Genomic DNA, 13,321 nt, shown 5'->3' on the forward strand with positions numbered 1-13,321 from the left:
TTGCAAACATTCTCACTAAGGCACTTCCAAATCCAAAATTCGAACTACTACGAAGCATGCTCGGAGTAACATAAATGTGCATTAAGAAGAAGTATTAAAAATATAGAATAATATAGAAAGGTCTTTAAAAATATAGAAAAGTAAAGTCTAGAATTTGAATGAATGTGCAAACCGACTTTAACAAAGTCGGTAAATACAAAAATTCTGAGAGATCAAAAGTGTACTTTAATATAAAATATTCAAAGTGCTAATCCCACCAACTAAGCTATTGTCGTTAAGTCTCCAATATATAGGCTTGATGCCTATACAAAATTGTAAGTAAGAAAAGCTGAAAACCACAGCTGTCTAACTCTCCCATCAGCCAACTCTTGCATCCAACAAACTCTCAAGCCTTGTACCCTTCTTATTTCAATCAATAAAATAAAAATATTTTGTTCTCTTTCAAAAGTTTTCCTTTCTAAGTTAAGTTGTTGTCCCCTAAAGTAAATCATTCAAAGTGCTAATCCCACTAACAACCTCCTCTCTTAAACTAACAACCATTCAAAATGTACGGATGAGATCCATCTCACTATCTCAGTGGTGTCTCAAGATTATATGATTTTTATATATGGGATCCATTGAATTTCTTGTTTCCACATTGTATTTTACTCTGCATTAGTGTCCTTGTTGGGGTTACTAACTGTAAACTGGTTTGGAACTCATAACATTAGCCAAATCAGTGATAGGAATTCTCAGGGCTTGTCTTTGTGCCAGTAAAAAGAGATCTCTGAACTTGGAAGACTTTGATGTTGCAGAGGACTAATAGAAAACACAATGCCAAGTACCTCTTGTTAGATTCTAATATTTCAATTTCATTTATTTACTTGCACGAACAGATTCAGCGAAATTTAAAGTTGCGAATTGATGAAGAAGGGAAGCAGCTGAAGAAGATGTGTGATCTGCAACCAAAAAAAAAAAAAAAAGTAACAACCTGTTGAAGACTCATGCAGTTCTCTTTAGTCTTTGGTGAGAAAAGAAAAGGTGGCAGATTTTAACCAAACCATTACAAAGAAAAGGAAAGATGTACAAGAATCTCATGCAGTTGAAGCGCTCATGTGAATTGCTACTAAGGATGCATAAGATCCATCCGAGATATTCATCAAAGTATCATGCTTGCCTCTCTCTACGATAACCCCATTTTTTACCACTGCGATCACATCAGCATTCTTGATTGTGGATAGTCTATGGGCAACCACCACTGTGGTCCGGTTTACCATCACTCCATCTAATGCATCTTGAACCACTCTCTCAGATTCAGCATCGAGTGCACTTGTAGCTTCATCTAACAGTAATATCTTGGGGCTCTTGATTATAGCACGCGCAATGGCTATGCGTTGCTTCTGTCCCCCGGATAATTGCACTCCTCGTTCTCCTACTATGGTGTCAAACCCCTGCATAATGCATTCGGATTAATGTTGCAACAATCTATTATAAGTTATAACTAAGATCAGTTGACTTGTACCCAAAAACATTTATTATAATGCATTAATGTTCTAACCTGTCCTAAGCTACTAATGAACCTGTAAGCATTGGCCAACTCTGATGCAGCTATAATTTCGGCCTCAGTTGCATCTCCTTCTTTTCCATATGCAATGTTGGCGCGGATGGTGTCGTTAAATAAAGCAGGTTCTTGGCTCACAAGCCCCATCTGTTGCCTTAACCATTTCAATTGGAATTTTCCAAGTTCAATTCCATCAAGTGTGATATGACCTGAATCCGGATCATAAAATCTTTGCAACAATGCTACTACTGAGGATTTTCCACTCCCACTTTCTCCAACCAAGGCAACTGTCTGCAAAAGAGATTCACAAAAGAACCACCTATATGAAGACCTAAACTTCATCATCATGTCATCAAACTAAAATATTATAAGATAATAAATTTATTTATAAAAAAAATAACAGAACTGAAATCCAAATCAATGATGAAGTGCTTACATTGCCACAATGAATAGTCAAACTTAGGTCTCGGAAAATCTGTATGTCTGGCCTAGATGGATATTTAAAGATTACATGGTGAAGCTCAATCTCTCCCTTTACGCTGTCCAATTTCACACCAGACTCGTCACTAGAGTCTATCTCTGACTTCCTGTCTATTATTGCAAATATGGAAGCAGCAGCATTCTTGGCTTTACTAAAATCAACAGCAAAGGAGCTCGACTGAGAAATTCCCATAGCTGCCATGGTTAAAGCATAAAAAACCTGCAGGCCAAATACACGTCTTAAAACCATCTACTATGCTTTGGTCTTGTTTTAAAAACTATTCGATTAATGGAGGGAATAATTACTTGGAAAACGTGTGGAAATGTTGTTTTTCCAGCCTCAACAAGTTTAGCTCCCGCATAGAAACAGGTTGCATAGACACAAAACAGAGAGAAGAAAGATATTCCAAATCCTATTCCGCTGATCAAGCCTTGTCTTTTCCCTGCCTCCGTAGGGCCTTCACATTTCCTTCTGTATAGGTCCATTACCTTTTCTTCAGCACAGAACGAAGCAACTGTTCTTATGCTCCCAACTGCATCATTTGCAACTTGGCTTGCTTCCTCATACATCATCTGCAACCATTTAATACATCTTGATCGTTAGAAGAAAGAAGGGATTTGAATTTACAAATTGTGAAATGTTCTAATAATCCAGAATTGGCACTTGAAAATGTAAATGTGGACAAATTATAACTGTATTTAAATGAGAAAGCTTTTATTTACTGGGAGCTCTAGATCATACCTTTGCATCTGCACTGAATCCTTTCATGAACTTTGCTTGAACATATCCGTTAATTCCGATCAGAGGAATCAATGCGAGTAAAATGAATGCCAGCTGCCAACATGCAGTAAAACCAATGAACAAACCTGCAGCTGCAGTGGCAATGCTCTCAACTATATGAGCTAGTGTGTCTCCTACTAGGGCCCGCACTAGAGCGGCATCTGCTGAGAGCCTGGCACCAATTGCACCACTTGAGTTCTCAGCCTCATCAAACCACCCAACCTCCATGTGAACCACTCTCTCAAAACAAATCAATCTGATACGTTCAATTAACTTACTACCAGCCACAGAAAAGAAGTATTCACTTGCTGGGATCACCAATAATGATGCCACACCAAGGGTCATAAACATAAGTGCCCAAAACTCTGAATCTTTCTTTTGTTGACGAGGTGGTTCATAGAAAGTCTTTACTACCTTGGACAAAAGCAAACCAAAAATTGGAATCATAACACCAGTGATGATTGCAGCTACACTTCCAATAAGAAGCACTGGAATCTCGGGCTTATTGAGGGCAACAAGACGGCGCATTGAGATCTTTGGAGGTTGCTCTAATGGCAGGGCAGGGGCTTCTGGGTCTGCCTGCAATGTATTGTTCTCACGCATGCTACCAACAGAGGAATTCCGACTTAAGGATCTTACTAACGCCGTCCTTTGACTCAACTGTCTAAAACATTTCGTAGTAATTTCGGATTTGTTTTGAGCTTCTGCTGTTTGTTCTGATCCCTTGTTTACTTCTTGCAAGCGTATAAGTTGAGAGTACGCTCCTTCAGGATCCTTGAGTAAGTCTGAGTGCGAGCCTGATCAGTTGACAAAAAGTTACTGTTAATTGATATATACAGAAAGTACTGATCAGAGCTAACAGCCTCTTTGTGTATCTTTCCGTTGTGAATATATATACTGCTGTTTCTCTTCACCCTAGTAGATAAAAATATACCAGATCAATATAATAATTAACTGCAGCAGCAGTGGACTTCCTGTTGCCTTTCACATTATTTATAAGCCATACGTCTGCGCTCTAAGTGCCAATCCCCAACTAGTCTATCCACAGAAAAGATGTATCCATGGGAAAGAAGCAGGAAATGCATAATAGGCATGCATGCAGTTTGATTTTCTATACCATCTTAAACAAAATGACAAAATGATTTTCTTTTGCAGTAAATAAATTCTTAGTTGTAGGTTAGTTATTAATCTGTTTGGCTCCATTTACATCATCCTCTAAGTTAATTCTGCAGAAATAATTATGAGATAGTGTGCAAAAAACAGCAGAATTTAATTTGCTGCAATCTCCAAACAATGGGTGGGAGAATAAAAAGAATGTGCTATGAATGGCCTTATTAGATAGAATACCTCTTTCAACCATCTTTCCTTTATGAATGATAGCAATTGTATCTGCGTTCCTCACCGTGCTCAAACGATGAGCAACAATAACACTAGTTCGGTTGACCATAATCCTATCCAATGCTTCTTGAACTATCCTTTCAGATTCTGCATCAAGTGCACTTGTAGCTTCATCCAGAAGTAAAATTCGTGGATCTTTCAAAACTGCTCTTGCTATAGCAATTCTCTGCTTCTGCCCACCAGACAGCTGAGTTCCATGCTCACCCACCATGGTGTCAAACCCCTGAACACGAAATATATATGCACTTCCAAAGTGAAGTAAGCCTATATTATGTTCTTATGATGATCATGCGTGTATATATATGTACAGTTCAATCAAAATGAGCTAGCTAGAGCAAATAAATTAGAACCTGGGGCAGTTTATCAATAAATTTAGCAGCATTTGCAAGTTGAGCTGCTGCTTCTATCTCTTCAAGAGTAGCACCATCTTTTCCATAGGCAATATTTTCCTTAATGTTGGATGCAAACAGTACAGGTTCCTGGCTGACAAGACCAATTTTACTCCGAATCCATTTGAGCTGAAATTCTTTTAGGTTTATACCATCTATCAAAACTTCACCAGCTCTTGGATCATAAAACCGCTCTATCAGACTGATGACTGTTGACTTCCCACTTCCACTTTCTCCAACCAAAGCTGCGGTGGTGCCACTAGGGATATAAAGTGAGAACCCGTCGAATATTTGTTCATCTGGTCTGGCTGGATAACTGAAAAATACCTCTCTCAACTCTATATCTCCACGAACGTCATTCAGTCTCTTTCCTTTTTCGTCATAGGCATCAATCTCTGGCCTCCTACTGATAGTCTCAAACATCTTAAATGCTGCAACTTGACCAGCGGCGAATGCACTTAAGCATGTTGATGCCTGCCCCAGAGACCTAACTCATATCCCAAAATAGTTCCAAAAGAAAGAAAATTATCAAATTATTAAGAAAAAAAAGCAAATAAAAAAATAAAGGGAAGAAATTTGAAAGTTAAGAGTGGAGCTTACATGGATGCAGTCAAAACAGCAAGAATCACATTCAGCACATCACCCCCGGAATATCCTTTTTCCCTTATCATTCTTGAACCAAACCATACAGCCAAGGCATAAGAGAAGAACAAAACTAGCATAACGAAACCATGACCTATTCCAGCAGCCGAACCTTCATGAACACCTGATTTGTAAGCATCCACAAGATTTTTACTGTAACTTGTAATAGCTTTCTTCTCTCCAGTAAAGGATGCAACCTAGATATATGATATATAGGAACCAACCAAATGAAAAACATCATCATATATATTCTTGGCTGGTCACACATAAATAAATAAAAATGAATTAATTATTCCAATATCTAGCTCTAAGGCGAATAAATGTACGTTATGTGACTACATACGGTTCTAATGGAGCCTATCGTCTGATCAAGAACGTTTGCTGCTTTTGCGTAAGCACTTTGTCCATGGGATGCCATCTTGGTCACAATGAAGGATATAGATGCACCAGCTGCCACAAGCAGAGGAACACAGGATAACATGACAAGGGTAAGAGGCCGCACTTTGATGAATGCTATTATAAACCCTGCAATGAATGTTGAAAATAGCTGGACAAATTTCCCAACCTGCACCAACAAGTTGTTGTTACATTATTATAAGAAGAGTAACACATTTCAAGGTTTCTATTCTTCCATTCCATTTCCAGGTGATTTTTATTTTTATTTTTTGTGCTAGTACACGTACCTTCTCACCCATGGCATTTTGTATGAGAACAGTGTCGCCGGACATTCTCCCAACGACCTCTCCACCGCCATTTGTTTCCATATCAAAGAAAGCAATATCTTGTCTCAATATTGTTTTCAAATACAAAGCTCTTATCCTTGCAGCTTGGCTTTCCCCTGTTACCATCCAGCAACAGACCTCTATTGAACAAAAAAAACAGAGGCTTATCAATCAGTTCAAATGCTCAATTAATATATAGAAAAAGGAATTTCTCCATGCCTTGCATTATGTAAAACAAAAACTTATGATATGTACTTACGAAGAGTTGCAGCCACAGCTGCCCAGATAGCCAAATACACAAATTTTAGAGAGACCTGCAATTTTCCAAGATAAGTGATCATCAAGATGTTCAGCGAATCAATAGAGGAAGAGATCATGTTATAATTATGATATGAATACCTTGAAACAAAATATATGTGTAAAAAAACACCTGAGCTCCAGAAGTGAACAGGATTTTCTGGAACTTGAATATTTCACCTCATAAATTAAAACAGAAGTTGATAATGTAAATAAAACTAGACGTTTTTAACAGTGGTGGAGATTAAAACTCAGGTTGTGACTTGTATGTAGACTTGTGAAACAAAAGTTTACCTTGGAAACAACACTGAGTCCTATGTGTGTATTGTTTTGATTAGTTCCAAAAGAATCACTCATCTCCCCGACCAGTATCGTCATAATTGACATACATGAACCGTTCCCCATGGCACCAATCGTGCCGACGAGCATCAACATAATATCAGTCTTATCTGCAAACGAAAATAACTTTATAAAGGCAACTTTGTCAGTTTTCTCGTCTCCTCCATAGCTGCTCTTGTCATGATCCCTGTTCTCCATGCTAGACCTCCTCTCTTCTTCTTCTTCTTCTTCTTCTTGGTTTGTCTTTTATGTTGTACTATTATTTCCCACCAGACTTTTGATGTCTCAGTAAGTGGGTATTGACATTTTGTTGTTATCGGGTCAAGAATTTGATTAATTAGCAGATTTTGAATATCACCATTCACTCAATGATAGCCGTATACATATAGTTTCCTTTTAAGTCCTGTAATATACATCACACTAATTATTGTATACAATACACTCAAATATTCATACTGAACAAATATATGGATTCCCTCTTTGAGAACTCAACCTAATTAAGTTAAAAACAGGAATTTAATTTCACATACCAACTACATCCATCTATAAATACATAGCATCACATTAATTCAAATTCAAAATTCTTCACCAAATGTAATAAGGGAGACTTTGGAAAAACCCAAAGGAGAGAGAAATTTTTTAAAAGAAGCCAAAATGGACAAAATTGCCCTTATTTATTTTTGAATTTCCTAAGGAATCCTTTACATTTGCATGTCTTTGATTAGAAAGTTGAGAGGTTTTTATGTCTTTTTTGAAAAAACTTTGGCTTTTTCCAAAAGTAAAAGTTTTTTTGTGGCTAAAACCTAAATTTACTATGTAATAATGTTACTCTTACCACATTTGAATACCACATTCTCATACCACCTTATGTGGCAGATGAAGTGGACAATCACATCAATGAATAATGCTACTCTTAACACATTTGGATACCACATCCTTATACCATCTTATGTGGCAGTTGAGGTGGACAGTCACATCAATTAAAGTTATTTAATATTTTCTTTTCTTTTATGATTTATTCCAGTATTTGTTTTTCTAATTGTCTTAATTAAAATACACTTCATTGATTTAATTGATGTGGCATATAATATGGACATGCCACATCATGTGGTATAGAAATGTGGGATAAAAATGTGGTAAGTGTAGCATTACTCATTAAAAAGTGTCAATAAATCATAAAAGAAAAGAAAATTTTAAATTAATTTTAATTGATCCGTCACCTCATCTACCACATAAGTTGGTATACAAATATGGTAAGAGTAGCATTATTCCAAAAGAAAAACAGCTAAAAAAGGAAAAGATTTTCTTTAATAAGAAAAAGAAGAGAAAAAAATGTCAGTGCCTGTAGAGAATATATTTCCTTGTATTTAACAGATTACACAAAGTCCCTATTTATACTAGTGCACAGGATATCTACTTAAGGTAGGAAATAATATATACATGAATACAATCCGGTTTACAGCAAGAAAGGCTAATTGCTATGAGGAGATTGTGAAGTTGATCTCCGCCTACTCTAATTCCTCTCAGAATAGGCAGAGAGGCGAGCGTCGGCAGTTTGAAGAGTGAAGGTGAGGCCGAGATCAATAGTTCCCTTGATGTACCTAAGTATCCGTTTGGAGGCAACAAGGTGAGAGGTGAGAGGAGCACTCATGAACTGAGCAACAGTGTTGACAACAAAGGATATGTCAGGGCGAGTAAGAGTGAGATACTGTAAACTGCCAACAAGCTCGCGATACTCAGTTGGGTTGGAGATGAGAGCACCATCAGAGACAGAGAGGAGAACCTTGGCAGCCAATGAAGTAGATGCGGGTTTGGAGTTGAGAAGATTGGCTTTCTGTAAAAGATCATGTGCATATTTGAGTTGATTGATGTGGAGAGTACCATCCTTATGAAGAACTTGTAAACCCAAGAAATAGCTGAGCGGACCAAGGTCTTTGATGTCAAATTGGCCACCTAAAAAAGAGATGAATTGTTGGAGGTGAGTGGAATCACTACTAGTTACCACGATGTCGTCGACATATAGAAGGAGAAATATGGTATGAGACGCCTATTGAAAAATGAATAATGAAGTGTCAGTTTGGCTCCTTGTAAAGCCAATGAGGTGCTCGTTTGAGGCCATAGAGTGCTTTGTGAAGCTTGCAAACATAAGAAGGACGAGTGGGATCAGGGTTGAGCCATGTAGACATCTTCTTGAAGAAACCCATGGAGAAAGGCATTTTTGACGTCAAGTTGACGAAGGGACCAAACACAAGAAACTGCAAGACTGAGAACAGTGCGAATGGTGGCAGGTTCGACAACAGAATTGAAGGTTTCAGCATAGTCTATGCCCGGACGTTGATGAAAACCCTTGGCAACTAGACGAGCTTTGTAGCGTTCAATGGAGTCGTCAGAGTGACGCTTAATCCGAAAAACCCAATTGCACCCAACCAAGTTCTGAGACGAAGAGGAAGGAACCAAAGACCATGTATGATTTTTGAGGAGTGCATTGATCTCTTCAGTCATGGTGTCACGCCATTCAATATGCTTAGTGGCCTGTGAAAAACAAGTAGATTCAGTATGCTCAACAACAGTTAATAAGGCACGAGGAAGGGGATATTTGATAGTGCCGTCAATATAAAGCTGGGGCTTTTGAATGCCATCCTGAAGGTGGGTGCGCATGCGTGGAACAAGGGCAGGAGATTGCAGAGCTATTGGAACTTGGGGGTTCGGAGCTGCTTTAACCAGGGGGTTCGGAGCTACTGAAACTGTTGGGTCCGGAGTTGCTGGAACCAGGGAGGTCGGAGCTACTGGAACTAGGGGGTTTGGAGCTGCTGGAACTGGGGGGGTTCAGAGCTGCTAGAACTGGGGGCGTTCGGAGCTACTAGAACCGGGGTAGCCATAAGCGGAGAGAGCTGTATGCGAGGGCTTTGGGAATAAGTTTGGAGCAAGTGCTGGGATAAAGAAGAAGAAGTGTCGTTGAGTGGACTCGGGGGTGCGGCGAGGTCATGGCTTGAGACTGCAGTAGCTGGAAAGGTGCGCACCAGGGAGGTGCCGTGAGGTTGCGAGTCTGAATCTGAGTCTGCGGCAGGAGTAATCGATATGGGCCCAGGTGCGGAGGAGGGCAAAATTGGGTGGAATTCAATATCCACATACTCTGAAGAAGATGATACCTACAAATGCTCAAATGGAAAATTCATTTCGTTAAATAAAACATGACGGGACGTGTAAACACGACTCATGGAGGGACGTAAAAAATAGTAACCTTTGTGGTGAGAACTGTATCCAAGAAAAACACATTCAAGGGTGCGGTTGGTTAGTTTATTTTCAGTATATGGTCCAAGGTAAGGGAAACAAGAACACCCAAACACTCGAAGATGACAGTAGGAAGGAGGATGTTGGAAGAAACGATTGTATGGAGTGTCCCATTGAAGATTAGGAGTAGGTAAGAGGTTTATGAGATGGATAGTAGTGAGGGCAGCTTTGACCCAAAGATTGTGGGAAGTGTGAGAAGTGATGAGGAGGGTACAAATCATGGTAGCAATGTGTATGTGTTTACGTTTAGCTAGGCCATTTTGTTGGGGAGTGTGGGGACATGAGAAATGTTGGTGGATGCCTAGTTGACTGCAAAGATTAGAGAAAGCATTATTAACATATTCAGTGCCATTGTCACTTTGAAGGATTTGTACAGTGGTGTGAAATTGATTTTTAACCATGGCAAGAAAGGTTTGAAAGTGAGAAAAGACCTCATTTTTACAGTGCATAGAATGATCCAAGAGTAAAGAGAAAAGTCATCTGTAAACAAGACATAATAGCGATAACCAGTGACAGAAATGACCAGGGACATCCATACATCATAGTGAATTAAATAAAAGGGAGATGGGGCAAAGGTTTTATTACTAAGAAATGACAGTTTGGTGAATTTTCTAAGTGCACAATCCTTATAGAAAGCATAAGAAACTTTAAAGCCAAAAGATAGCGCTAAATGAGATAGCACAAGATGGGATGGATGGCCAAGGCGACGATGCCAAGCAGGAAAGTGAACTGTGGTATGGGCATGGGGGACTGTGGATGAGTGAGATGAGAGGGAAACTGGGTAAATACCATCTTTAGAAGTGCCCTGAAAGAGTAATGAACTAGTACGTAAGTCATAGGTTTGATAAAAGTCAGGAGTAAAGACAAAGAAAACTAAATTATCACAAGTAAAACGGGCAACAAAAAAAGATTAGAATGAAGAGATGGAAGACAAAAGACATTTTGAAGAGAAAATTTGTGAGAACCTAAAGGAAGAGGAAGAGAGCCAGTATAATAGATAGAGAGAAAATCTCCATTACCAAGAAATACATAATTATTACCCTAATATGGCTGTTGATTTTGGAGATTAGAAGAACTACCAGTCATGTGATGAGTGGCACCTGTGTCAGGGTACCAAGTAGAGTCAGGTGGCTGCATGAATTGAGCCCCAGCGAAGGAAGGAAAGGACTATGGGCCATGTAGCGATGGGGACATGTTGCAATAGCATGTTGATTGGTATTGCAGGTGGTGCACTAAGCGGGTCCTAAGACACTAGGAGCTGAGTTGGGTCATGCAGAGTGTTTGCTAGAAGCTGCAGATTTGGCCTAAGGAGGCTGAAAGGAAGCCCAGCTGCTTTGAGATACAGAACTTGGAGCAAAAGGAGGCCACGGTTGATTAGGCCATTAGGGCTGCTAGAAGCCATTCCACAGCTTGCTCCAGGAAGATGAGAAGTTGCTCCAGCCACCACAGCTGCGACTGCGCCAGCCACCGCGCCTGTTGCTGGAAGAGTCACCGCGGTCGCGGTGAGAAGGGAAGGAAGTATGACCAGTGGTGTGAAGAGAGGATTGGATGACCATTAGCACTGTGTTTTGATCATGAGAGATTCGAGGAGCCTGTGCGTCAAAAGCTAACAAACGAGCACGAAGATCAGCAAAGTCAGGAAGCGGAGGAAAATTGAGAATTGCCGTGACGAGCATTTTGTAATCGGATCCTAAACCCCAGAGCGCAGCAGTGATAAGTTCTTTTGGGGAGACAGATTCATTGATGGCAACCAGTGAATCCGCAAGGGACTTAGCATGACGAAGGTAAGCATCAATGGGTTGAGAGCCTTTTTGCAAATCCATGAGTTGAAAACGAAGAGCAGATTCACTGGCCATACTGGATTGAGAGAAGTGGCGTTGGAGACACTCCTAGAGATCGCACAGGTGCAACCAACAATGAGAGAGAGAATGGACTCAGAGAGTGTACTGGTGATGTAGCTAACAATGAGTTGGTCTTGTTGGTGCCATTGAGCATGGGCAGGATTGGTGATGGTTGTAGTTGTGGGTGTTGCGGTGGTAGAGGTTGAGGTGTGGGCAGAAGGTTGTTTATGAGTGCCATCGATAAATTTTCAGAGGTCATGACTGACTAAAAAGGGTTTGAGTTGACAGAGCCAAAGAAGATAGTTGGATTTTGAGTTGGCGGAGCCAAAGAAGATAGTTGGAGTCAGTAAGCTTGATAAAATGAGAAGAGTTGGGGCTTGGGAGGGAGATGGTGGATTCAGATGAAGCCATGAGGTGGACCTAAAGGAGAAAAGGATCGAATAAGGGAGAAAGAGAAAACCCTAGGTCAGGCTGATACCATGTAGAGAATATATTTCCTTGTATTTAACAGATTACACAAAGTCCCTATTTATACTAGTACGGTAAGGTAAGAAATAATATAGACATGAATACAATCCGATTTACAGCAAGAAAGGCTCATTGCAATGAGGAGATTGTGAAGTTGACTTCCGTGTAGGCTAGGAAAGGAAAGCTGCGTTAACACTGCCCCTCCTCCCCCTCCTCTCTTCTCGTCTTTTCCTTTTAGGTTAGTAAATAAGTCCACTGAGGCGTTTTGAATAAAAACCCCTTGTGGTAGTTTCTTTTAAACTATGGTTAGATTGAAGTTCCCCATCACCAGTGACGGAGCCAGGATTTTATAAGGGGCCCGCAATATATTGAGGTTTAGGGTTGATTCCTTTCCTAGTGTTAAGCTTGTAAAAAATAAATAACCGATTATCTTTAATTTCCTATTTTCTTAAATATACTTGTGAAAGAAAGATTTGATTGGCTGTTTCTTTTAATTTTTATTAATTATGTTGGTGGTATCCATGAGTAACTTAGCCATATTGCTTTGGAAAGAGCCTTTTAGTTGGAGGGGGAAATGTAAATCCCTCATTCTCTTTATTGTGGGAGGCCACAAGCATTATTTTAGTATATATATATATATATTATCCTAAGTTTTCCAATGCAGAGCCAATATGTATAGTATTTCAGAATTTTGGGAGGGCCAAGGACCTTGCAGGCCTAAGTCCACTGCCCATCATCCCTTTTAGTCTATGTTCTCCACTATCGATAGGTGCAACTTATGTTCTACAAGCTGAAACTTTTGCACTATGCCAAGCTCTCGATAGTGGCATACCCATAATTTTGTATGTGGGGGATAAAAAAAACTTGTAAATTTATGTAATTAAGTTATTAACACTTAATAAACAAAGGGTGGCAAATATAAGATTTGAAAGCTGGTTGGGCAAAATTTACATGCTAAACTCCATGGTACAAGTGAATTTCTTAAAATCAAACCCCTAATTAATTTCAGCAGTTTGTTGAAATACTCCCTGTGTGATTTCCAAATTGTCTTAGTTTGCCCCCATGACGTTTTAAATGACTCAATATCCCCAATAAACTTCCATTTTGTGACCAAGGTTGGCCCATTCCATTAA

General features: G+C 39.5%; 1 protein-coding gene across 3 annotated transcripts; it reads right to left on the minus strand.

The window, feature by feature from the left end:
* Nucleotides 1–1,073: 1,073 nt before the first annotated feature.
* On the minus strand, nucleotides 1,074–6,825 carry LOC117621373 (ABC transporter B family member 11-like). Of its 3 annotated transcripts, XM_034351805.1 has the most exons (12): nucleotides 6,544–6,825; nucleotides 6,212–6,266; nucleotides 5,914–6,092; nucleotides 5,574–5,795; nucleotides 5,189–5,427; nucleotides 4,550–5,075; nucleotides 4,149–4,422; nucleotides 2,763–3,598; nucleotides 2,327–2,593; nucleotides 1,977–2,240; nucleotides 1,538–1,831; nucleotides 1,074–1,430 (listed from the first exon to the last, which is right to left on the minus strand). In XM_034351805.1, the coding sequence occupies exons 1-12, from the start codon at nucleotides 6,784–6,786 to the stop codon at nucleotides 1,074–1,076; spliced, it is 3,756 nt and encodes a 1,251-aa protein (XP_034207696.1). In that variant the 5' UTR covers nucleotides 6,787–6,825. The 3 variants fall into 3 exon arrangements, with proteins under 3 accessions (XP_034207696.1, XP_034207697.1, XP_034207698.1); XM_034351806.1 differs by lacking the exon at nucleotides 1,074–1,430 and having other exon boundaries at nucleotides 1,750–1,859; nucleotides 6,544–6,717; XM_034351807.1 differs by lacking the exons at nucleotides 1,074–1,430; nucleotides 1,538–1,831 and having other exon boundaries at nucleotides 2,041–2,215.
* Between the last annotated feature and the right edge of the window lie 6,496 nt (nucleotides 6,826–13,321).

Source organism: Prunus dulcis, chromosome 3 (assembly GCF_902201215.1).
Source record: "Prunus dulcis chromosome 3, ALMONDv2, whole genome shotgun sequence".
NCBI classification, from domain to species: domain Eukaryota; kingdom Viridiplantae; phylum Streptophyta; class Magnoliopsida; order Rosales; family Rosaceae; genus Prunus; species Prunus dulcis.